This window comes from Zonotrichia albicollis, chromosome 14, assembly GCF_047830755.1.
Source record: "Zonotrichia albicollis isolate bZonAlb1 chromosome 14, bZonAlb1.hap1, whole genome shotgun sequence".
Classification (NCBI taxonomy): Eukaryota; Metazoa; Chordata; class Aves; order Passeriformes; family Passerellidae; genus Zonotrichia; species Zonotrichia albicollis.
The window spans coordinates 20,738,075-20,763,444 of record NC_133832.1 but is presented as its reverse complement, the minus strand read 5'-3'; the positions used below and the strand labels follow the sequence as shown (position 1 = coordinate 20,763,444).

The 25,370-nt window shown below is 47.7% G+C and overlaps 2 protein-coding genes across 6 annotated transcripts in view; one reads left to right on the top strand and one right to left on the bottom strand.

Moving 5' to 3' along the window:
• The first annotated feature begins 6,099 nt into the window (after window positions 1-6,099).
• Window positions 6,100-14,883, top strand: CD40LG (CD40 ligand). The gene is made up of 6 exons (XM_005495786.2): window positions 6,100-6,311; window positions 8,439-8,576; window positions 9,773-9,815; window positions 10,116-10,172; window positions 10,445-10,507; window positions 12,400-14,883. The coding sequence occupies exons 1-6, from the start codon at window positions 6,156-6,158 to the stop codon at window positions 12,789-12,791; spliced, it is 849 nt and encodes a 282-aa protein (XP_005495843.2). The 5' UTR covers window positions 6,100-6,155; the 3' UTR covers window positions 12,792-14,883.
• A 1,948-nt stretch (window positions 14,884-16,831) lies between these two features.
• The window catches only part of ARHGEF6 (Rac/Cdc42 guanine nucleotide exchange factor 6), a 38,849-nt gene continuing 30,310 nt past the window's right edge, over window positions 16,832-25,370 (bottom strand). For 4 of the 5 annotated variants that reach the window (XM_014273264.3, XM_014273267.3, XM_014273265.3 and 1 more), the window contains 6 exons: window positions 23,936-23,956; window positions 23,045-23,138; window positions 21,849-21,938; window positions 21,048-21,147; window positions 20,179-20,233; window positions 16,832-19,271 (listed from right to left, as the gene is read on the bottom strand). In XM_014273264.3, coding sequence (XP_014128739.3) covers window positions 19,131-19,271; window positions 20,179-20,233; window positions 21,048-21,147; window positions 21,849-21,938; window positions 23,045-23,138; window positions 23,936-23,956 — 501 coding nt within the window. In that variant the 3' untranslated portion in view covers window positions 16,832-19,130. The remainder of the gene's footprint in view (window positions 19,272-20,178; window positions 20,234-21,047; window positions 21,148-21,848; window positions 21,939-23,044; window positions 23,139-23,935; window positions 23,957-25,370) is intronic. The other variant, XM_014273266.3, reaches the window with a different exon arrangement.

The following is a 25,370-nucleotide window of genomic DNA, read 5'->3' as shown; positions in this document are numbered from 1 at the left end:
GATCCTAGTTATCTAGAGGTTGGAGCACAAGCCCCCCAAGGATCCAAAATCAACGAGGAGAGAGGATAAATGACAGCAAAGACTAAAAGGGGAGGAGTGAAGAGCCACAGATGTGATTCCCGTAGCAGTGAAGAAAGCCCTGTGATGAGAGCCTTGTGGAGCTTGATGTGTGAAGGGTTTGGGAAAAGATGGGCAATTTGCATTAATATTGCCATGGCAGGGGGATTGCGGTGTAATGGAGAAAAAACAGGGAGAAGATTGAACAAGTAGCTACCAAGTCTGCCTTGGGAGATTGCTCACATCTTGGTAAGTTTTAATCAGGATCCAGATGTGTCCACATGCAGGATGTGTCGCTGTGCAGCCCCAGTGGAATAACCAGGCATGGCCAGCCCTGGACTCAGCCATGGTGAAGGCTCACGGCAAACCTCGACCTATGGAGGGAGGGAAAGGAGAGAAAGACTGAGTGGAACAACAGCTGATTCAGGTTGTGCCTTACCCACCTCCCAGGACACGAACCCCCTCGAAATCCTTGGGATCACATCCATCCCAGAGCTGCACATGACATCTCCTGGACTTTGGTCAAGAGCTGGGAAGCTGTCCCTGAGACTCAATGCCCCGATCCATTGGAATGTCCCAGCCAGTGGCCAGGGACCCTTGTGGGGTGGTGGGAGCTGAGATGGCTCTGCTGTGGCAAGTCTGGGTAGTGGCAAGGTTTGTTTGTGGAGCCCAGCAAGTGCTTGGAGCCAGTTACAGTTGTGGCTGGACTGGTCTAAGCACCACAGTGGGGAGAGGAATGGCAGCATCCTCCCTCTCCTTCTGAGGCTTTTGTTTCATTTGTGTGTCCCACACGGATGCTGAAGAGGCAGTCGTGTCTACCTTTTTGTCCCAACGGGACAGGCAGAGAGGAAGGAGAGATGCAAAGATGATGCTAGGACCCTCCCCACCCACCCATCGTGCCATGCTGTGGGAGGCAGCACTGGTACTGCCAGCCCTGCAGCCACCCCGGGTTTTGTTTTCCCCCACTCCTCCCTTCTCCTTTCACAACATGAAAAGGCAGAGCCTCACCGGGACGTTTCACTGTGGTTTTGGTGGGTGCAGGCCCCCGCACCCCGTGCAGGGAGAGCAGCTTTCACCGAGAGTGGGGGAAGGTATGGGATGTTCTGCTCCCTTCCGCCGTGACTCAGGCAAGAGGGGCTTGTTTGGCAGGGCCAGGGCCGTGGGCCTCCCCACTCTGGGCTCTATTTTTAGGAAGTTGGGAGGAGTAGGTGCAGTCTTCACAGCAAGAAGTTTCTAGTGCCATTTGTGGTTTTGCAGCTACTGCAAAGCTCAGCAGTTCCGAGGCCAGGTGCTCTTTGTAGCTCAGCACAGCAATGCTGGCATTGTCACCCAGATGTGGCATGAAAGCCGTATGCCCTCCAGGGCCCTCCATCCTCTGTGGCATCACTGGGGCTTGTTTCTTTGCTGTTCCCTGCTCTCCACCCACCTCAGCTCCCCGGGGAAAAGTCTGGCTCCAGTGCAACTGTGGATTGTACAGAAGGGCAGGAAGGTGAGGGGGTAAGGAGGGAAGGGGGCACAGGGGACAGTGACCCTTGGAACAGGGTCAGAGGGACAGCAGTACCCCAGTGCCACCCCCTGTTGGTCCTTTTCTATTGTTCTTTGCTGCTCTGGATGGTGGCAGAGAAGGTATCTGGAGGGGCAGATGTTCTCTCACATCTGCAGGGAAAATGCAGTGGAGATGACACTGTACATCTGATCTGATCTACCTGCTATGTTCACATCTGCTTCAGCTTGGAACTTTTGCTCATCTCCACATGGGTTTCTCTATGGCTGAGGACCATGGCAAGCAATGGGGCTGCAGCCTGCCATTGCCACCATGGTGGCTACAACCAGCATATTCTGCTCTCCTCTTCCACAGGGGGATGTAGCTTTCACAAGGATTGACATGTTTTTCTCTCCCTGAAACTGCTTCTTGCTGCTCTGGACTCCCAAGAATTTTATCTTATTCGACTGAGGTAGATAGTGAACAGAAACCGTAATGCAACCTTTCCTTCTCTGGATGCTGGTGATGTTTTCTGTGGTGCTCTGACTATATCTGTTCCCTCTTCCTCTCTGATGGCAGGGTCATCCTGGAGACATGAGAGCTCAGAAGGTACAGGAGAGTGAAAAAAATCTAAAGAAATGAAAAAGCAAATGACAGAAAAATTCAAATTTCCCTTCTGCCCTGGCCCTGGGCTGAAGGGACTTAATTTAGGTTTCTCTCATAGACTCATTTCTGTATGATTCCCATGACATTGCAGGCAAACTCCTTTTCTGACTCAGAATAAAATCTTCTTTACGACTGTATTGCTCTTAGCACTGCACAACACCCAGCTTTTGTTAATTATAAAGAGCATGTGGGGCAAGCATCACATTTTAAAAAGCTAGTCAAGAAACCACAGCGTGCACCCAGAAAACCCCAAAAAATCACTCTCTTCTCATCAGCTTTCACCTTGCTGCCTTCAGAGATGCTCCCAGCCTTTGACAGATCACAGGGGCAGGCAACCGGATATTTTCTCAGTAAACAAAACTCAGAACACCGAATACGAATGGAGACAATTTGCTGATCAGCGGAAATACCACAACTCAGGCAATAGGAATGCAAGCAGCGGATCACATTTTCCCATTGTCTCACCCAGGGGTTATCTGGCTGGAGGAACTGTACCAGTTTGCGTTCACAAGTGGGTGGGTATGGTTACGTGCAGAGAGTTTGGGATGCGAAAGAAAACCCGATTGGTTTCTTGGTGATGGGCTTATCACCAGGTGAAGATATGACTTCATCTTCCCTGGGATTATCCCATGAAGGCAGACTGTTCCTTCTGCTGTTGGGTCCTCTCTTCCTTGCCCATCATCTCTCTGAATCATGTCCCACTCTCCCTAAGACTGTGTTCCCCACTTTCCTTCGCTCCCCCATGTTCCTACAGCAGCCAAACAGTCAGAGATATGCATCCCCCTCCATCCCCACCATCCATTTGAGGTGGCAATAGAGGATGTACCAAGGGGCCGACAGCTCCACGTACCCTGCAGCAGGTCCCTGGTTTGCCTGGCTCTGAGCAGTCACGGTGCCAGAACGGCTCATTGGGGGTCTGCCTGCCACAGGGCCTGGTCAGCTCCTCCTGTCTGATCCAACACTCCTGCTCTGCAGCTGTGGTGGTCCAGGTTGAGCCGTAGAAGCCTCAGGACCAGGTGCTGCAGAGTGGACAGCTCACAAGGGTTGCTCCCTGCCAGTTGCAGCAGCAGGGGGCTGGATTGCTGATGTGGAGCAATGGTTTCCTGAAGAGGATCTGCTGCTGCTGAACCTCTGCCAGGATCCCCACTGTCATATTTTCCACCTGGTTTCCCCTGTCAGGGTGCTGCCAAGGAGCAACTTAGTTTCCTGGTTTGCAGCACCGGTGGCCAACGGTGATGTTCTGTGCTGGGTACTCAAAACTGGAGCTCTTCCCCATCCTCCTCACCAAATTCATCAGCCCATCTAAGGCTCCAGCCTCCATCAAGGAGCATGCAACAGGACCAGTGACATGCTTGGTCTTTTCAACATTTCCTACAGGTTCTTCTCATTTCAGTGAAGCAGGTGGCTCTACAGAAATGCCTTTGAAAAGGTTTTGTCCACTGGAGAAAGCCAGGGCTCAGGAATAGCTGTGCAAAAACTCTGCAACACTCAGCACTGTGGTTTCACACGTTGTTGGCTGCCTCTGTCCCAACACATTCGGGAACAGTATTAAATGATGACTTGTCATGTAATTTAGTTTCACATGTAGTGACTTCCCCCAGATGTGTTAAATTTAGAGGAAATGCTAAAGAGCCCTGGAAAATGCTGCTGAGTGTGGTGGGGCTAAGGCAAAGCATGAGAACTTCGGGGAGCTGATGCTGCTCCTCACTGTGGCCTCATGGCCCTCAGCTGTCTTGAGTATTATTGGGGATTTTCAAATTGCTTTCTGCCTATGGCAAACTTGCAGATAGGGACAAGTATGCAGGAGCTTGATGTCAGACCAGATGTCTGAGAGGAGACCAGGCTGGGCCTTTCCAAAGATTATGGCAATTTTAAGACAAAAAGAAATAAAATCAGGCACTTGGCAGTGGCCCCAGGCTGTGTGTGGGCTTGGTCCTCTGCGCAGCAGAGCTGCAAGCCTGAGGGACCAGGTCCAAAGATCAGTAATACTGAGGAGACCCTCTTTGGGGACACAAGTAATGCATTCCCAGTACTGTTTATGGCACCTTGTTGCCCCTGGGAGGACACTCCTGGGGAGACTGGAAAGCCCTGGTGAGCTGAGCAGCAAGGCAGCCCTTGGATGGTCAGGGTGTGTGGGCCCTCAGAGTATGGGCATTCAAGGGGATGGACTTAGCAGCTACTCTCTCCTCTAGGAGGCAGAAGGGGAGCTGACCTCGGAGCTGGCAGTCTCTTCCCAAAGGATGAGCCCTACCCCTCAATGCAGAGGTGTGACAGTCCTGGCAAGCTGAAGGGTTACATGACTTCAAAGCACCAGCCAGGGCCTCAACCCCATGGCATCCTCTGCCCTGTTATCAAATGCTGCCCACAAAGACCCTGGAGCCATCCCACACTTGTGATTAGGATGTTATATTTAGGAGCACAGTGACCTGCTAAGGTCAAACCCTGATTCAGTTGCTGAGGTGTTTGTGCTTTGTTACCAGCATTTGCATTTGCAGCTCATAACACCTTAACCACACAGGGCAGGATGCGGGAAAGAAGGCAGATAGGAAAAGCAGATGCTGGACTCCATCCTGCAATGCTCTGAGCAGCCCCAAAAGGCACTGTGTACCCTCCTCTCCTGGGGCTGCTGGCAAGCAGGACCTGTTCAGCACCCCCCACCTACAGGATCCAACCCTGTATTAGCTGTGTGAACATCTGATAGGAAAATCTCCTCTAGCATACCACTTTCAAAACAACTCTACATGGTGGTTGATGAAGCCTTCAAACCATCCTTCCAGTCTTCCTCAACACATTCTTGCAGCCCCTCCTCCTCTGCATCCCAACAAACCCCCACATTTATTCTCTTTGCATAGAGTAAATGAGGTCTGTCCCCTGTTGCAAGCAATGAGGACCCCCTGGTATTTACTTGGTGTATTATTTTAGCAGCATTGCATGTACTCATGAATGTTGGATTCCTGAAGAGCTGGGGGGCAGGACCTCACCTCCCTGCAGCCAGCTCGAGAGGCATCAGGGTGTAGAGGGGACATGGATTTCTCAAAGTTGCATGGCAATGATGATGGGAGGTCAGAAGCTGGCCAGAGTATCTGGCATTCCCAACACCCCTTTTCATGCCTAGGTACATAGATACAGATAACAGAAATAAGTGGGGCAGGGTATGAGATGGCTTGTGCTCTTGGATACAGGGTGAGCACCTCACTAGGGTATCAAGAAAGCGACTTAAAACTTGTCTCTGCAAACTAATAGCCAAGCACCAAGCTCAAAGTCCCATTGTCTGTGAAAGAGCATGAAAGCTCTGCCCGCACCAGGGTTACACTCTCTGTACAGATGGTCCTTTCTCCCAGATCATCCAGCCTACCCAGAACTAGGCAGAGACATCATCCAGGGATAGCACAAGGGAAAGCAGAAACCAGCACAACCCACCTGCCTCAGCCAAGCATCTTCACTGCAGAAATCATCCTTCTCTTAGGGGAAATCAAAAGGAAAAAGCTATTCTTCCCCTTTTGAGAAACAACCAAATCTCTGAGTGCTTCCCAGCCCCTGGCAGCCCACAGTACTGCTCAGAAGCTCTGTATTTGTATTCAGTGTACATTTATTTTATGGCAACTTGCCACAGAACTTTCATTCACAACAGTAAAAACAATCCACCGGGGAATATTTTTGAGTGATTCAAGGGCAGATATGAATATACAAAATAAGAACCTTTCTCTGTTTCTGGTAGAACAGTAGGAAAAAGCATGGAAGTGCAACAGAGAAGAAAGTCTAAGCAACTTTTTTGTTGTTGTTTGTTATGGGAGATGGTAGTGAACAAACCTACCCACTATGAAGAGCTTTTTCCAGGAAGTGTAGGTTGCTGTACCCTGTATCCCCTGAGCAGCAGGCGCTCGCACAACAGTTCTCATGCTACTTGCAAGCAGTGCATTTGGAGGAGCCCCAGCAACGTGCACAGAGGATGAATGAACCCTATGGTCCTGAGGCACCCCGTCCTATCAGCAGCACATCTCCTGCCATCATGAAAATGTTCATGGGCTTCCTCAGTGTATTTATTGTAGTGCAGACCATTGGGACCGTGCTCTTCTGTTTGTATCTTCACATGAAGATGGATAAGGTAAGCAGAGAGAGAAAGTTGTCTCTGTCCCTGCTGGATTGCTGGCATGCTTTGAGTTCAGGTCTGGTGAGATCTGCTCACCAGGAGGATGAACATGGTGGAAAATGGTGCTGACCACTGGATGGAGGCAGCAGTATCATTTATCTCACCCATGTTCTCATTTCTGCTTTAATTTGCCATGAGAATAGGTGGGAGATCTGTTCCCCGTGCTAACAAAAAGAGAATGACCAATTGCCAAGAGACACCTGGAATAAATCTGCTAGCTGGTGGCTAGTCTGAGGACAAGAGGGTGTGGTTTAGGCATGCAAGTGGCTGTTTTAGGCTGGTGGTGGTTTTTTCTGATTTTGTAACACTTATTAGCACTGTGACATTAACTGAGAGAATGAAAGGTCCAGAAATATTTTCTTTTTTCATGTTTAAGTGATTTTATCAACATCTCACTTCAGGTGCTGTCGTGTAGGTTAGGGAAGAAAAGACTAGACCCTAGTACTTCCTCTGTTTTTGAAGGTACATAGTGCTAGTGATCCTGTCCCATACTTGAGACAATAGCTACCAAAAAGTTAAAGTCCAGAAAGACGTTTTTGAGGTTGGTATGGCTGCAGCACTGCATGATGCCTAAAATCACCAATCTAAAGCTACTTTTCTTCAAGTCAGAAATTACTGCCTGCTAAAGAAATATGTGCCTAAACCCCAGCATGCATTTTTCTTACCTGATACACTGATACGGTGGATGTTACTGATTTTTACATGTGTTGTTTCAACTTAAATTGAAATTTAGATGTATGGTTTCTGATCTACAAGGGTGGAGAACAATGTTGAGCTAGAGGGGCTTTAATATTAGAGGTGTTGAAGGGGACTTCACTGCATGGAGGTTGCAGGCTGTCATGAAGGAATGTGTAGAGGGTCTCTGGCAGAGGGAAATGTGACTACAGGGGGGCATGGCCGAGGCTCAGAGGCAGCTGAAATGCAGTCACAGGTGGCAAGAAGATTTCAGTTGCCTTCAGAGCTTGTGGCAGGGCTTCAAATCTGATCCTCCATATCTTAGTGCTACCTGTGCTGAGTTCTCTGCCCAGCTGTGTGTCTTCATGTCCAGCTGCACTTCCTCTTTACCACTTAACTGCATGTTAGGTTTTTACAAGGAACAAAAAAACAACAAAAAACCCCAAACAGGTGTAAATATAAAAATCAGTATTTGAATGCATTTAATTATTTTCTTATTGGCTTTCTGATTTTTTTTTTTTTTAATCTGAAGATCTTGGCACATTTCAGCCCCAACCTACATGTTGTTTTGTTTTGCTGGCAATGCTTTTAGTCAAGAAGTCAGTAGAAATTAAACCCCTCTGAGTGGACAGGGCAGTGAGGGGCTGAGCGAGCATCCCAGCTGCCTGCTAAGGCCATTGGGGAAGGACCTGCAAAACTCCTGAGCCACCCACTGGGATTTCTGTTTCTTTAGGAAAAGTTAGAGATGGACTTTTAAGTTAATTATCAAGGTGATAGAAGATAGATCCTTATTGAAAAAGCAGGGCAAGCCCAATGAAGGCAATAAATGACGAGGAGGACTCCATTTTAGCAGAAGGCTAATTAACCGAATCTGCACAAAGCACTCAACTTGACTGCACAGAATCTTTTGACGGTCTGCCAACGGTCCCAACACACACACATGGATTCAATTGGTCAATGAATCAAAATACTCACACAGAATCCAATTACCAATTTCCTACAGGTAAACAGTCTTCCACAGTGCATTCCACTTGTGAACAAGAGGAGTAGCAATTGAGATAAGAATTGGTTTTTTCTTTCTTTTCTCTGCATCTCTCACGGATTCTCTCAGGTTCAGAGAATGTGACTCCCACAGATCCTTAGCAATCCTCCTGTCACCTAGCACTGCCATTCAGGGTGAGCTCCATGGGTTCAGTTCCCAGTGGATGAGGGCACAGATGCTGTGTTGGGTGTCTGGTGGGAGCTCTTGCTGCCCACGGTTTGTCTGCCCATCTCATTCTAGTGCTGAACATCCGACCCTGAGCTTCCCAGGCTGGATATGTTGCTGGTAGGAATGCAGCATGGCTCTGCTGTTGCAGGTTTCCTGCTAACATCCCATTGACCCTCCATTCTCTCCTCTGTTGGCAGATGGAAGAGGTGTTGAGCTTAAATGAAGATTACATCTTCCTGAAGAAAGTTCAGAAATGTCAGACAGCAGAAGGTCAGAAGTCGACATTATTGGACTGTGAAAAGGTTATAAAGGACTTCCAGAACATCCAGTGCAAGGTAAATGCAGTTGGGTGGATAAAGATCCCACTGAAGAAGGAGAGGGGCTCCCAGTCACACACAGAGCTTCACCCCAAGCTTTTTTTAAAAGCGTGGGTGCTCTTTACTTTTAGGCTGTGTAGCACATGCCCTTTTTTATGCTGTATCCTTTTTACACTATATTGATATTATTGAGAAATCTCATTGATTTTTTCCTAAAATGCTCTTGATCAGAGTACATCTAGCTGCATCATGCCATGGTATGTTTGTGCCTTGTGGTGGCCAAACAAGGATGGAGCTACAGCCAGCTTGGCACCTCTCCCTGATTCCAGTCTGAAAATAATTTATTTTCTGCTGTCTGGCATCTTGCTCCAGTCCTGTGCTGGGTGGCTGCAAGGATGCTTGTGGCCACCTGCCACTGATAACACATTTCTGCCCACTTTGCCCAGGTGTCAATGACAGTGCAAGGCCTGGGCCAGGAAACAGTTCCTGGCAACCAGTGAGAAGGAGCGTGAGGGTGCTATGCAAATTGCCACCCCATGGACTCAGGGATGGCATCTCTAGTTGGATCAGGCTCCTCACATTTGGATGCAGAAGAACCAATTTGCATTGCAATGTCCATTGCAATGAGTTGTTCTCATCCTGCTCAGCCCTGAATTCACTGCTCAGGAGTGGCTGTGCTGGCTGGAGTTGACAGCAGAGGAACATTTCTTCTTTATTGTCACTGCCTGATGACAACAAACACCTCAGCTAAACCTGCCTCAGCTACATCTTCAGGTTTGCAACAGTACCCAACAGACACCAAAAATTGTGTCTGAGGTAGGCTGTGGTCAGCAGTCCTGAAAACACCAATTGCAGGGCAGCAGTGTACATTGGCAGCACTTACATCATGGCTCTCCCACATGAAAAGGAGAGTTTTCTTGTTTGTTTATCTTATTGTTTTCAATAAACTTTACCCATCATTTTAATTGAATAAAATCTAAGACCTTAAACCCTCTAAACTCCTTGCTGCAAACAGCCCATGGTCAACAGTCCCCATCAAGCTGGGGAAGGTACAAGAGGGGCTCTCTGGCTTCAGATATGCTCTGTCACGAACTGACAGGGCTGTTGGAGCTAAATATCACCAAACCTTAGCAATGACCAGAGCATCTTTTATATAGAAACTTTCAAAATAATTGATTTTGAAAAAAAAACATATATTTTTGCTGTTGTAACAGGACGGACCCCCCAAGGAGCAGCCCAAGTTTGAAATGCAGAGAGGTGAGTTTCCTGGTGTAGCCAGTGCACTCATGACTTGCTGGGGCAGGGCAAGTTCCTTGGCCTGGGAAGGGGTTTCCTTCAACAGCCCATGAGTTTCTCAGAGCATGGTGTGGAGACAGGGTATGGGTTGGGGTTTGGAGCATCCCTGTGGGTGTAGGACTGAGCTCAGTGTGAGCTGGCAGAGGGGGACACTGGCCATGGCTGTCTCCCCAGGGCAGGCGGTTCTGGGTGTCAGAGAAGGCAGTCTGAAGTTGTTGAAATTGAGCTCAAAATTAAATCTGTGGCCTTTTTACATGGCAGGTCCTGAGCACCACGAGCATCCCCGTGTGACACACAAGAATGAAACATCTGTGGCAGGTGAGGTGTGGGCACATCCAGGTCCTGTTCCAAGGACAAAGTGGCACCATCTCCTCCGCAGGCTTCATCCATCAGAGGCTTTACCTCAGAGGCACCTGCAGCTCTTTGCTGAGTGGAGTCCTGCCTCACTCTGGGCTGAGGGTGGAATCTGGAGATGATGACTTTGCCTGTAAAGAAGCATTAAGGGCGAAGGAGCTGCAGTCCCTGCAGAGGAGCGCTGGGGAAACAGTGAGTGCCAAGGCATCAATAACACTGGCCTTTCTAAATTGCAGCAGAGAAGAGGCAGCCAATTGCAGTTCATCTGGCAGGTCAGCAGAGCAACAAGGCAGGCTCAGGTAAGACAGACTCGCTTGGTCCTACCTTGACCAGGGAGCCCGAGGGACACAGCAGTGTGCATTCCCAGTCCTGCCCTGTGGCTCTCTAAGGGTGGGGAACGGGACAGAACAACTCCAGCACAAAAATGTGTCCCCAAAACACAGCAAACCTCCCAGTGGTCACGTCGCCACGTGCACCTGTGCCATGTGGGGTTCACACATCCCAATTGTCCTCAGTAGCCCTATGCGCGCCTTCCTAGAAATGCACCACAAGGGCTTAATCTTTCCAGTGTTTTTTATGAGTGGAAAACTTTTTAGCTTTGTATTTAAGGAAAGCAACCTCCCACTTTTCTTTTGTTCTTAAAATAGATCTTTTTTCTCTCCTGGCCATCTCTTGCTAGGGTGGCTGCTGCTGGAGGGCTCTGCTTGTATTTGCATCTGCTGATTTAATCCTCTTCTCACCCGTAGTGCTCCTGGTAGTAAGATGGGCGGGCTGAGGGCTTTACAGTCACAACATAAGGCTCCAAACTGGTTTGGTCAAGGTGTAATTGTTCACAGCCCTGGCCACATCATGTTTGAGAGAAACACCTGAGTCCTTTTGCATTTGTGCATCCACTGTATCCGTTCTGGTTGCTCTTGCTGCTCTGTCCCTCAGCTTAGCCTTAGCTTAGGGACTTCCCACAACAGCAAGGCTTACCAAAGTGAGTATGAGCTTGCACGGTCAGTCACTCCATCTGGCAAGGATTTCACAATCTAAGCACTTCTGATTTAATTCTGGAGTAACTGACAGTAATCGGCAACTGCTCTTTCCGTCTCTGATGCAACATTTCACCAGTGCTCAGTCTGCCTGTGAAAAGCTTAGTGCTAGATAAGATCAGAGAAGTGAGAGACTCGCTGTATTTTAAAACTCCCTGCTCAAACACTTGTTGAGCATATAAAGCCGAGTCCAGAGAGCAGCAGTTGCCTGGAGTTCAACTCTGTGTGGGGAAATATTCCTATGGGATGCTTGGTCAGGGCCCATGGGCTTCATGCCTCCTCCAGGACTACCCACGGCACACTGTCTCTGGGCTGGGGTAGTCAAACCCATTATTCCCCTTGGAGCCAAGTTGCTCCCCCTGGCTGTTCTTCTAGGTGTCTCTGTAGGCTGGGGAAAGCAGCCGTCCAAATTCCAGAGGTCATAGCTGAGCTCAGCCCTACAGCCATGGCTTCCAGGTCTCTGTATAGGCTTATCTGCACTAACCCCATGAGCTGCTGTGATGACACCAAGTGTCCCAAAATCCATGGTATCACCTGACCTGTGTGGGCCATGGTCCTGGCAATGGGAAACAGCACTCACTGTGCTACGCCCTTGCAGCTCTGCACTTAGGTAGGGATAGCAACTGTGCAATGTTTAATTTTGGACTTCCTTGGTAAAGCCTTACCATCTCCAGAGGCCAAAAGGAGGAAGGACTCTAGACGAAAGGCAGCCCCCAGATGGAAAAAAACTGGGATGGGAGGCTCTGAAGAGTAGAGTTGCAGCGTATTTTGGTAGTGCTGTGAGGGTTTGGAGGGTGTCCCACTGAAGTCCATGAGGGCAGCAAATGGAAGTGACACTGTTTGGTCTGTTGTAGTAAACACAGACAATCCTCCTCCCTAAGCATTTCCACTTGGCTGGATGAAGGAAGCTAAATGTACCTCCACTCACATACCCAGTCAAGGCTGACAAAGCCAGTGATCAGCAAACAAGGGCTAAATCTGCTCTGGCCTTGGGCCCCTGGGCTGGGGATGGTGTCCTGGGCTGGGTACCCCACTAACTGCGCCTCACAGACAGACAGAGGCTTTGAGGCCAGATGTCTGTGGGTGTTCCCCCAAATCAGCCTGCCAAACTGGAAGTCTCCCTCTCTGAGCTCACCTGCCATGCTCTCTCCTTACAGTGCTGGAGTGGAGGGAGACCATGTATGGCCCCACAAACAGCTTGATATCCAACAAGGAGGGGAAACTGAAGGTGGAGGAAGCAGGGCTCTACTACATCTACTCCCAAGTCAGCTTCTGCACCTCAGAAGTGTCTTTGGCACCCTTCACCCTCTATATTTATTTACATATCCCCAAAGAGGAGGACCGGCTCTTGCTGAGAGGACAAAAGACACAGACCTCCTTGAAGACGCATGAAGCAAAACACTCGAAGACCGTCTGTGCACTCCAGTCCATCCGTGTGGGAGGTGTCTTCAACCTCAGGGAAGATGACATGGTCTTTGTCAATGTGACAGACTCCACAAAAGTGGGGTATAGCCACGGCAACACCTACTTTGGCATCTTCAAGCTGTAGTGAGGAAAGGGCTGTCCTGAGCTGGCAATTCAGTCCAACCTTCTTGAACAAAGTGCCTTTCCCTTTTCCCCTTATTTATGTTCCTCTGCCTCTCTGTTTTTCTTGTTTCTTAATTTGTATATTTTGTTATTTATTAATGAGGGCCAAGGGGCCCTGAGAACACAAATGGAACAAAGTTTGAAGCTGTTATTATTTGCTTTCAGTTTTTATTCTTTTGCAGCCAGTGATTTGGTACATGCTGGTGTCGTGTGTCTGGGTCCACCACACCCCACATTCCTGGCAGGGTCGATGTCCCTGTTATGTCATAAGAGCTTGGTTTTCCAAACTCTGCCATCAATGTTTCTTTCCTAAAAATGTACGATGGCTCAGGGCACTTCAGCCAAGCTGGGTTCATGCATATCTCTGGCACCAATCTGACATCAATGGAAATCTGACATCAATGGAAAAACATTAAAAGGCTTAGGAACATCTTCTCTAAAGGAATCAGTAAGTCCAGCACTGTCATTGCATGGTAGCTGCTGGTGACGCAATGTTACCGCTCCAGCTGTCGGCTGTATCTGGAGAACCCCCTTTTTCCATCCATGCCTGTCAGTGAAACTCAACCAACTTCCTCAGGTTGGCACTGCTTTGGCTGGGTTCATACTTGGTGACACTCGCTCCGCACCAGAGGGGTGCTTGGTGCCTGAGGGAGGACTGCAGATTTCAAGGCAGAGAGAAAGTAGGGCCCTAGTGGTGGTCTGCGCTTGGTGACCTGAATCAGTTCACCAGACTGTCCTCCCACCTCTGCAGGCAGAGGATCCTTTGCCTGTGGACAGTTTCACTACCCTATGGAAGGGGCACTGGGCACCACCATCAAAATTGGAACTGCATCTTCTCCTGAGACCCCTCCTACCCAAGGAGGAGGACCAGGAAATCACAGGGTGGCAGGACCACCTACTTCTTCCCTCCAAGACACATGTGCAGGGCATCTTCTGACTGTTCTCAGTGAGGACATGTCCACAGAGGCATTTTTTCTGGAGCTCCAGGAGAGCAGGACTGTGCAGATGCCCCCTTGGGCAGGGGGTACCTGGGTGACACTGCACACTAGGGTCTTCCCAGCCCTATTCTCCAGCTTGATCTGCAGGGAAGGTGATCAGAGTACAAGGACATTGATTGCATTTTAAAAAACATTTGAAGATGATGCATGTGACAAGCCTGGGGTGTTTGGTTATACAGGTCACACTTAGAGGGTCAAAGTTTGGAAATTATCTTGGACACCAATAAGTTTGCAAATGAAAGAGCTTCTAGATTTGGACAGTCTTTAGGCTTTGTTGTGCTGGAGGCTGCAGGTCTAGTCCTAACATAGTGCCCAAATTCCACCACTGGTGGGACAGAAAGGGCATTCTTTGCACAGCTCATTGCAGAGCTCAGTGCCTAGCACAGCTCCCTTCAAAACCATTAGAGCTCAGGGACTGTTTGGTTTCACTATAATTCAGTAAGTATTTTTTGGATGTTCTCCAAAACTAACTTTTTTAGGGGATGGACCACTCTTGTCTGACATCTTGTATGAAGATTATTTATTTAATTGAACCCATCTTATATTTGTAACCAGAGAAGCTGAGTGCCAGAGGACTGTGCATTATGCTGTGTTTTGCAGCATAATTCAGTGTTCGTAGTTCCTCCTTCCACAGTGTGGGGTTTCTTCCACTCATCACCTCACAATTAATACAATTTATGGATTCAGACATAGGCGGCTCTGTATGTTTTGAACGCTGCTCACCCTTCCCAAATCCAGGCTGAGATTTCACAGGGTCCTGCTTGGGGGTCTGGGGATCAAGAGGGCAGTGGAGTGGCACTGGGGGCTCACAGTGGGGATAGCCAGTCCCAGAAGCCTCCAGGGGCAGCCATTCTACCATGCTCCTTGGGGCATGTTGAGGTGCCAGGGCCAGGCAACACTAGGGACATTTTGGCAGCAGAAGGAAACAGAGAGCCCCTGTCCTGGGAGGGCAGCGAGACACCAAGGCTGAAGTCCCTAGCACAGCAATGAAACAGAGGGGTGGGGACTAGTTTTAATGGGATTTAGGACACCTGACTGAAAGAGGATAATTCCTGCCTGTCCTGAGGTCATGCAGCCTGCAGGGATGTCTCTGCTTCAGAGCAGAGGGATGGATGCGGTGCCCTGTGGTAGTGTGGGTCTGACCACATCCCCCTGCTCCTACTGAAACACAGCCAGCCCTGTGGGCCAGGCTCCTGCAGGCAGTGCTGGGCTGCCTGAAGAACCACAAACCTCCACAGGGGAGGTGGAGGTGCTCGGTCATGGTGGGAGTGTGGGTGGGAGCTACAGGAGAAACCGAAAACGGTGCGAACTAGCATGGTCTGAGACAGGGGGAGAAGCTTGGAGCAAGTGAATGGGGAGGAGAGATCTGTGAGGAGTGTGTGTGTGGTCAAAAGCGAGGACTAGAAAACGTGCTCATCACAGGTGGAAAAACTGTGATCAGTGCACACTTTGAAGCCTCCTGCAGCCCCCAGCCTCGATGGCCAGGAGCACCTGCCAGAGACCTTCGGCTGGGCGGTGGTCCCCAGCCCAGATCACTGAGCAGGGATCCAGAAGCTGCAAATTGCATGGTTGAGGAAAACAAAGAGGGGAGGAGAAAAACAGTCATTAAAGAAGTCCATAAATTCTGCAGCAAAGGCAGCAGATACCAGCTGTCATCTCTCCTGCCTGTGGGTTGCCTGACCAACTCCAGCCCCTGCTCCCACGGCTGCCTTTATCAGGGCTTTTGTTTCTTGCCTCTGTTTCTTGACTTGCCAAAAATAGCCAGTGGGATTCAGATGTGAGGTAGTGTGTGAGAGAGGACGAGAGGCAATTGCTGCCATTCTGCTGTGTCCTTCTCCCCCAGCCCTGCCTGCTGCCATAGCTGGCACTGTTTGCTCTCCCCATGGAAAGTTTAAAGGTTGTCAATACATTGATTTTTTCCTTGATGTGAGGCCTCTGTGCAAGTCCTCAGGCTGTGGATTTTACCATTTCCAAACTGATTTTTGTTCTGAGTTAAGGGGTTGAGAGGGTAATGAGTTTGCAGGGCACATCACCCAGACTGGCACAGCGGGTGATGCATGAGCAGTGCTGCCCAAACAGCAGCATGGAGATCTGCTGGGAGAGGTGTTTGTATGGTTCAATACACACTGATCTCACAAAAAAAAAGTATATAGATATATAGATAGATATAGATATACACGTTTTATATATATATATATATACATATATATATACACACACACACAAGGTTGCTCCAAGCCACATATAACCTGGCCTGGAACCCTTCCAGCGATGGGGCAGCCACAGCTTCTCTGGGTAACCTGTTCTAGGGCCTCATCCCTCTCATGGGGAAGAGTGAGGCTTTCTAATATCCCATTTAAGCCTGCCCTCTGGAAGTTTCAGACTTCAGTGTTTTTCCATGATGCACCCAAGGCTAGTGTTTCTTTTTTCCCTTGTTCTTTTTCCTACTCTCAAGACTGTGTTTGGGGAAGGAGAGGAGTGTCCAGCCCTCCTGCCCTTGATCTTCCACTTCTGCTGTGGGCTGAGACCACAGACCATGGCACATCTCCACCAAAGAGTTAAAAAACTCCCAGCCTGCAGGAGACATCTTGTCCAAGTGGTGGTAGACCAAAGGAAATCCTGTCACCACACCTAATTGCCAGAAAAAAACACACACTAACAAAAAAAAAAAAAAAATCTCAAACAGACAGGAAGTCACTTATCTACAGCAAGTGCCTGGTGCAGCAGAGCAGTCTGTTTTCCATAAAGAGTCCTTGTGAACAGAGTGCACGTGGGGCCTGAGGGATGGAAATGCATCTCTTGCCCTGGGACCAGGTGCTCTTGGCCTACTGCAGATATACATGACGATGGGAGCAACAGTCCAAGTGCCAGCATCACATTTCACACCAGCATTCCTACCAGTAAATGAGAGAGGTATGATGCTGCCATGGCATTTTGAGGAAATCAGTGATGCCCAGAGCAAGCACTGGCTTTGCTTTCATGGCAGAAACACAGGAAGCAGCTCCAAGGGCTAAGAAGTGACTTTTATCCTTTATTTGTTGAAAATGTCAATTAAAAAAACTGTTCAAAATAAAAACATGTTAGAAAAGTTGAACTTGCATAAGTAGTTTACAGTAAATAAACCTACATGACAAAGATACACTGGAAGGCAGCTGACACAACATCCATCTAAAGACAGACTCACTGGAACCTATTTACAAAGCACTGTAAACAAAGTAAATATGGAAACATTGCTGTCCATCTGGCATGGCTTCTTTTCCTTTTTATTTTATTTTCTTGTCTTTTTTTTGGCTTCTAGCTCTTGACAAACACTTGATCCAAAGAGTCCCAGTGTGCCCTCCATCACATTACATCTCACAAACATGCATATGTACATAGCACGGGTTTCAACTGAGCCTCGCTTCGGGGGCAGCGAGGACACATTTCCACCCTCTCCCTTGGTTTGCTCTGCATGTCAGCAGCCCGGTGCCCAGGCCAGCTTGGAGCAGGCAGCAGGGCCAGGCAGTACCCACGGGTCTGGGCATGGCCTCCCTGAGCAGCACTAAGTGCAGCAAAGGTCCTGCTCCTGGAAAACAATTCACAAGCACAGCAGGGCTTGACTGCTGACCAAATCACTCAACTGTGTGCCCAGGGAGGGATGTGGGGAGCTGCTATCTGGCTGGGATGCTCTGGGGATGGCAAACGTAACCAGACCTCTGTTTCGCTCTAGAAATAGAATTTACTCTAGAAACTCTTTAAAGAGGGTTTCTTATTACACTCCTTGAGATGTTCTGGAGTCTGTATCTCCCAAAACACCATTTGCAATGTCCTGGCTGAATTTTAACGGCAAGGAGAGAGTTGTAATTATTGCCTGTGTTATGTCCTTCACAACCAACATAATGGTGTGACTGTAATGACCTGTGGTGCCTCTGCACACCCTGGGACCATGCTGCCATGTGAGATAAATAAGACATAATTAACAGAAGGTTATTTTTATAATACTGTTGGAAGGAAGGAAGGAAGGAAGGAAGGAAGGAAGGAAGGAAGGAAGGAAGGAAGGAAGGAAGGAAGGAAGGAAGGAAGGAAGGAAGGAAGGAAGGAAGGAAGGAAGGAAGGAAGGAAGGAAGGAAGGAAGGAAGGAAGGAAGGAAGGAAGGAAGGAAGGAAGGAAGGAAGGAAGGAAGGAAGGTAGGTATGCTGTGTTCAAGGAGCTGTGCAGGGACCAGGTGTTGCACATCCTTGCCTCAGGAGCGTTCCAGCTTTTGTCAAAGCATAAATATCTTCCCTATCTCAAGAGAAAGTTCTTTTTCCCTAGCAGAAAGTCCCTGTGGGGCGATGTGAGGAGAAGTGGCCACTGGCAACATTCCCAACCTTTGGGAAGGAGCGATGAAAAGCATGAAGTGGGCAGAAGGGAGCAGGGGACCAGCACATTTAGGGCTGCTTTTTTTGTCAAGCAGTGTTTCCATTTCATATGGAGAAAAGCATTTCCTGCAAGAGGAAGCACAGCAAAATTATCACCTCCTAGGCTACCTGGACACTCAATGTGAAAATAAAGCAGGGGGCAGGAATTCTACATCATGCATAAGAAAAGGGATGGGGGCAGAACAGGAGTTACCTGTTGTGCTAATCATGAGCTGTAAGGAGGCAGCACTGTGCAAAATACCTTCCTATGCGCTCTGACAGGTGCTCCAGATCTGACTTCCCCCAAGGAGTTCAAACATCTTCATGTTAATTGCACATTATAATCAGTATCAAGGCCACACAGGAACCACAGTATTGCTGGGCTCTAGTTCGCTACAGTCAACTAATGGGGGAAAAGAAGACGGATGGGAAAAGCTTCCCCAGTTGTGATTATCTGAAAAGAGAAGCATGGTGCTTTTTTGGTTTCTGCTCAATACCACCTCAGTAATGTTTTCATTCAATAAATAGGTACTGGTGCTTTTGGAAAGAATGAAAGTATTAAAAAGTGTTTAAGCTTCTTCTAGGAAAATGCTGCCCAAGCCTTTGTGAGCAACAATCACTAGCAGAGTTTGTATTTGCTCCCAGTAGCAGGTACAATGAGGTATTAGTTGCTGCAGATGAATTGTGAATCATGGACTGCTTGCTTACTGGTTCAGTTGTGATTGATTGTTTCTGCTTTATTTCCTTACTGGATGGAAGAAAAACTATTTTTTCTCTATGACTTTTTTGTTGTTTTTTTTTTTTTTTGGTAACAAAATACCCCAAACCAACAAAATAAGGAGCAAGAAGAGGCAAAGGATCCAGTTCCACTTCCCAAAAATACACCTGAGGTCACACACCACTGCCAGCAGCTTCTCCATGAATTCAAGCGATCAGGGATGACTTGCGCCCGGTGTCCTCCCTGCCACACTCATCTGTCTGTTTCAGCAGCCTTCTCACCAGCTTCTCCAAGTCCTTCCGGGATTTAAGCTCTTCCTCCAAACACTGTTTCATCCTTTTGTTTTCCTACAAGGTGAAAACCAAAGGAATAAAGATGCAGTTATGCCCATGCACTTTATGCAATGAGGTACTTCCATGCATCTGAGGCCTCAGAGGTGATGAAAAAACAGAGACATTTGATAGGAGTTTGTGAGGATGAAGAACATAAGTGGATCAGACCATGAGTAACCCAGTCTTACTACCTCACAGACCTGCACAGAAGTTCCCTGACTTTGGGCAGACAGAAACATCCGCCCCGAAGCCTAATTTTATCTTGGGTTGAAGAACCCTTTTCCCCTCTGATGGTTTCTCCCACCTCCAGACTTGGGACTGGAGGGAAGAAGACATATTTCCTTTGAGTCTATAAGAACTAGTGTCCACCAGACCCCTATAAAATGAATGGTCAAGGTGAAAGAGCTTTTGGAATAGGGGGAAAGTTTTTCATGTTACCACAAAGACCAGCTCCTCCTTCCCTCTTGCTTTCTCTAGCACTCAAGCATGGAGGATGAGAGGAAGTGGTCTCCAGCTGCAGCAGGGAAGGTTTATGTTGGATATTAGGAAAAGTTTCTTCATGGAAGGGGTTGACAAACACTGGAACAGTCTGCCCAGGGAAGCAGTAGAGTCACCATTCCTGAGAGTGTTCACAGAATGTGTAGGTATGGCACTTCAGGACATGCTTTAGTGGTGAACATTGTGGTGGTGCTGGGTTGATGGTTGGACTCCATGATCCCAGAGGTAGTTCCCAACCTTAAAGATTCTATGATTCTGTGATTCAGGAAGGTAAACCAGAAAAACACTAATGCTCCTTTAGGAATTTGCAGGATTGGACCAGCATCAGCAAGACTTTTCCTGGCACTGATCAGCTGAAAATGATCCAGCACAGATTGGTTGGCTGTCATTCAACTCCCAGCACAAACAATCCCACCCAAATTACCTGCTTCAGCTCTTTGACTTCATCTTTCAGTGCATAAACTGTATCAACAAGGCTTCTGAAAAAATAAATTAAAGAAAAAAGAAATTAGAGTTGGTGTGCAGGAAAATAGTGATAGCATGGGAGGTGCTGACAGGAAAGTTGCAGCCAGATTCTGCTTCCCAAGCATCAGGCTGCTGCCTGGGAGGGGACTCTGGAAACACAGCCTAGGAGCATTTATATACCACTGGTCCAAAACTCAGGGCTCTCTTCTCAAACCTTGATACCTTGTTCTGCTTTGAGTTATCAGCAAAGGTCTGTGGCTTTAGCTTCCTTGTTTATGCTATGGCAATAAATAACAATTACTTTAAAGGTAGAAATGCCTGAGTATCTTTTGTAAAGCAGCCTTGATTCCTTGAGGCTGTGCTGCAAAAAATCAAATGTGAAAGGAACACACTGACTGGCTTGGAAAGGGAGAGGCTCAACATAGTCACCCAGATGTGCAAGTTACAGAACAGGCTGGGAGCACTCACAGGCATGTGCCAGGCAGGCTCCCAAGGGGCAGCAACAGCTCAGTACATCAGTAGATTAAAAAATTAGAGCCACTTGTTTGGTTCTGTCCTCACTGACCCCATTATCCTACATCTGGATAAGTCATAAAATGGGGATCCAGACTGCCAGAGGAATACAGCCATGTCAGGACAGCTGGGAGGGTGGCCCTATCCTTAAAAGGGACAAAGTAGCCACTGAAATTGTCTGGTGGTTGTTTGCTAGAACTAAGGCAGCAGTCAATGACACCAGACCTGCTCCTCTGTGGAGGCACAGAAGGAGAGGGCATCATTCCAAAAAGTGACACAGGGATCTATCTGCAAGTGGAGAGCAGTCACACTCACTTTTCCTCTGTGACCGTCTGACCATTGCTTCGTGTCTCCTCTATGATGATTTTCTCTTCCTCAGGAAGAAGGACTTGGGGGATGGAGTCTTTACGGGAGCCTGTGTACAAGAAATATTCATGAGGGAGAAAAAGGGGTAATCTTCCCTGGTGCTACATCAGAGACAGAAGCTCTCATTCTTCCTGCTCCACCATCAGCCTGGGGCAGACTGGAGATGTCAGCTACATCCCACTAACCCAGAGCTACAGCAGCAACTGGAAAATTTTCAAGAGTACTTATTGCATCTAAAGTTACATCATGACTTGTAATTGAAACCATCTGAGTAGGGTCAAGAGCTCCCCAAAGAACCACGGCCTCCCTTTTTTATATGTACCATTATTTGAAATTTCAGAGACTTAATTGGCTGACATCTCACCAGCAATGATAAATAGTTATATTTCCAGAGGTGAAAATGTTAGATAGGTTCTTATAAAGCAGGTTGTTCTTAAACACACACCTGATTGAGAGATAATACTCATGCTTCCTTTCTAAAGCTATAAGCAACCTGAGATTATCATCAGGTAATCACTGGTGAAATTGCAGTGTCTCATCTGCCCTCCTACCTGCTTCATTCTCTGTGTTTAGGAGAAAAACAATGTCAACTAAACCACTAGGCAGATAAAGCTTCCTTATCTCAAAGATTGAACACTACAGTTTCCTAGCACGAGTCTCGTTGCTGTATGATGCAACATCTTTTTTTCCCAAAGGGGTTATCGGTGTTGTGGGCAGAGTAGGAGCTAAATAATGTGTTTGTGTGCCCACCTGAGCTGAGAGCTTGCTGGAAGCCTGCCCCAGTACAGTATGCCTCAATCACCTTCAGGATCTGAGCATCCTCCTCCAGCGCAGCAGTACCTGTAAAACATTGCAAACAATAACATGCACAAAAACCAAGCTACTCTGGCCTTGTCTCTCCCAGTCTTTGCTCCCAAGCCCCTTAAGAGATCATGCTGTTTCTTTTTGCCTTACTGCCTCTGGGACTTTGGCCAATCTGTTTTGTGGTCCTTTACATTTTCTGGCATCAAGTACCATGAACAAATGGTGTGAAAACTTATCTCTAGCTGCTCATCTTGGCAAAGCTCAGACGATGATGCCCTACTTTGGGTGCAGGCAGCACCAGGAGATGGGCAGGCAAAGCAACCCTAGTGTGGGAGTTCTGGTACAGCAGCACCAGAGCAGGACTTGGAAACATGAAGTGTTTCCAGTCTCCGCTCAGTGCCATCTTCTCAAGGGAGAGGGCTGATCCTGGAGCTGGGCATGGCAGCATGACCATGGCTTGACCACGGTGATCACGGCCTTTCGTGTAAAGCCACCAGGGTGTGCCCCAAGTGGGCTCTACGGAGTTCTCAGGACACCCCTCTTTGCAGGTGAACATCCCTATAGGGATGGGGACCTTTTTGTTTCCTAATTCCCCATGGACACTGTTCTAGGACATGCTGGCATGGCCAGGTAAGGGCTTGTCCCAGCTGTCAGACATATTTTCGTGACCCTTGATGTGCAGTTTAATGCAGTTCTTAACTACCTGGAAATAGTTCCTTGGCTTCATACTCAGAATAAGACCACCCACAACCCATGACCTTGTGCTAGCAATCACAAAGAGGGTGGTGGCATGTCTAACTGGGAGGGGAGGAGAAATCTGTCAGAGGCTGAGGACCCGTGCACTTCCAGAAGTCTCCCATGCTCAGGAGCATGTGGGCTCAGAGTGAGAGCATCCTATCACATCCTGCACTGCAAGAAAGGGTGTTTTCAACGTCCCATGGAGATCACTGAGAACACAGAAATCTCCAGAAATGAAAGAAAAATAGCATCACAGAATGGTTGGGGTTAAAGATAATCTAGTCCCAGTCTCTGCCATGGGCAGGGACACTTTCCACTCGACCACATTGCTCCAAGCCCCATCCAACCTGGCCTTGAACACTTCCAGGGATGGGGCAGCCAAAGCATCTCTGGGCAACACTTACTTTTCCGAATAACAAACTCTTCATCAGATGGTTTTCTCTCAGTTTTCCTTTTTGGAAGAAACTTCTTCATTGTTTTTGGACTTTTGCTAGAATCCTACAGAGAAATAGACTCTTGTGTTTAACCAGAACCAAAGGCAGTTGGAACAGTGGAGCAGCACAGATGGATGCAGCTACCCATGCTACACACAACACTTTAGAAAGCTACAAAGCAGACAGTGACAAAGTTGGGGAAAATTATAGTTTTTTCCCTTCATATGTACCCACTGCTCCCTGGAACAGCAGTGGGAATTGCACCTGCGGGTTTGGGTCAGGACAGGCTCCTCTACTAAATGCAGCTCTTTAAAATCCTTTAGCCAAAGAATTCAAATACATTCATAGCACTTTTAGTTGCTTACAAACTCTGTGGTCTGTGCCAGAAAACCCTAAAATGTTGCTTATTCCATTGACTTAATTATTAATATAAAAGAGTTGGCAAATAGCTCTGCTTCTAAATGCCCACAGTTTGAGAGTATAAATCCCATACACAAATATACACAGAGAAGAGAACAAACGCACATAAAGTTAGTGTTTGCTATGACTCCATGAGTAAGAAACACAAGTTTTTATCTCCTTCACTCAGTTAAAAGCCTTGCTGATTTGGAAAGAATTAGAGTATTAGTAGGTTACATGCGATAGGGATTTAAAGGAGAAGAGGCATGCCAGGAGGTTTAAGTACCATAACACTAAATCCTTTCTGAGAGTTATCTTTAAATATATTTGCCAGCTGCTACGGACTCTGACAATAACTTACAGATACAACGAGGCAAAATTAGGGTCATGCAAGCACAAGAAGCATTAACAGAAACAAGCATTCTGTGCCACGACGAGCCAAAGAGATGTATCTACCCTTACCTTTAAGATATAAGACATCCTCTACAATGAATATGCAAAGAAAGAGAAGATGAGTGTGAGAGACTGATGATTTTTATCACCAAGTCAATTAAATCCACAATTCTAAACCACATTTCAGTGTTAGTCCTGAGATTAATGCAGCATCCCCTCTGTCCTGGTTTTAAAGCACTATCAACATGCAAAGAAGCACCGTGTCATGCAAAACTGAAAATTTACATGTGAGACACAGGATGACTGGGCATTAATACACTCTAAACACAGAGAACATGCTTTCTTGGTTAGTAGTGGGTGTCTGTAGATGTTGGTTGCCTAAACTGGTGCTTAGGACCGCAGGAGCCCCACGTGCCTGGCTCCACCCAAGTGCCAGGAAGCGCTCAGGGCCTGCCCTCAACACCAACTCCAAGGGCCTCAACTCAGCCTAGTCAGGATGTCAGGACACTCTGCCCACCCTGGTGACAATCTCCTGGGACTTCATCTTCTCAAAGGGGACCTTCCATCCTGACGGAAGACCTGACCATGTCAGGCATCAGCACTGCAACACCTCCCTGCTTCACTGGCAGGGACAGGGAGGTCCCTGCACATCCCGTGGAGGATTCCATCCCTGGGTCCCATCCCTGGGATGCTTGAACCAGGGGCCCACGAGGTCTGCCCAGCAAAGTCCTGAACCCTGATATTATAAAGTCTTCACCTAATGGAAAGCAGCCAGGTAAAAAAAAAAAAAGTAGTAGAAGAAATGATGTATAAATAATTTTCCCTTTGCTAAACTGAATCCAGACACCCACAGAACTTACCTGTTCTGTCATTTCAAATGATTACTGGAAACAGAACAGGAAAAATACCCAATTTCAATGGAAATAACAAGAGTGAGGTGCCAAACACAAGCAGGGTCTGAGGTTTCCTGAGCTGGGTACAAGGAAGTGTACAAGACTATGCCATCCTATCTTACGCTATGAGAAGACAAATAAAGTAACACTGGATGTCTAAAAATCTCAGCTCATTTAATCAAACTGTCCCACTCATTTCCCTGCAAATAACCTTTGAAATTTGTATTCCTTCATTATATCTTCATTATAGGAAGGTGCTTGCATGGAGCTGTCAGCATTGCTTATTTTGTGCTCAGCTTTAAATTAAAAAACCTAAAATACAGTGAAATAGGGATTCTGTTTAGGGATTAAGCATCCCAGAGGAAGACATGAGACAGCTGTGGATCTGCTTGGGCCAGCAACCAAACTTATTCCCCATCCGTCATCACAGACTTGTGTCCATGAGTCTCTCCCCAGGCTCAGGCAGGACTGAGTATCAGGCTGTGCCTGCCCAACTCTGCTGGACACGTTGGCCTTTGGGTTTCTACTGACATGATCAGCACAGCTTGTTCCCATAGAAGCCACATTTTTTGGTCCTATGGGATTTTGCAGGATACTATCCAGCATCCTAT

Bases quoted from the DNA above. Each gene is read 5' to 3' on its own strand.
- CD40LG (XM_005495786.2), top strand. From the start codon at position 6,156: ATGAATGAACCCTATGGTCCTGAGGCACCCCGTCCTATCAGCAGCACA. The intron at 8,577-9,772 runs GTAAATGCAGTT...CTGTTGTAACAG, and splicing joins TCCAGAACATCCAGTGCAAG to GACGGACCCCCCAAGGAGCA. The intron at 9,816-10,115 runs GTGAGTTTCCTG...TTTACATGGCAG, and splicing joins CAAGTTTGAAATGCAGAGAG to GTCCTGAGCACCACGAGCAT.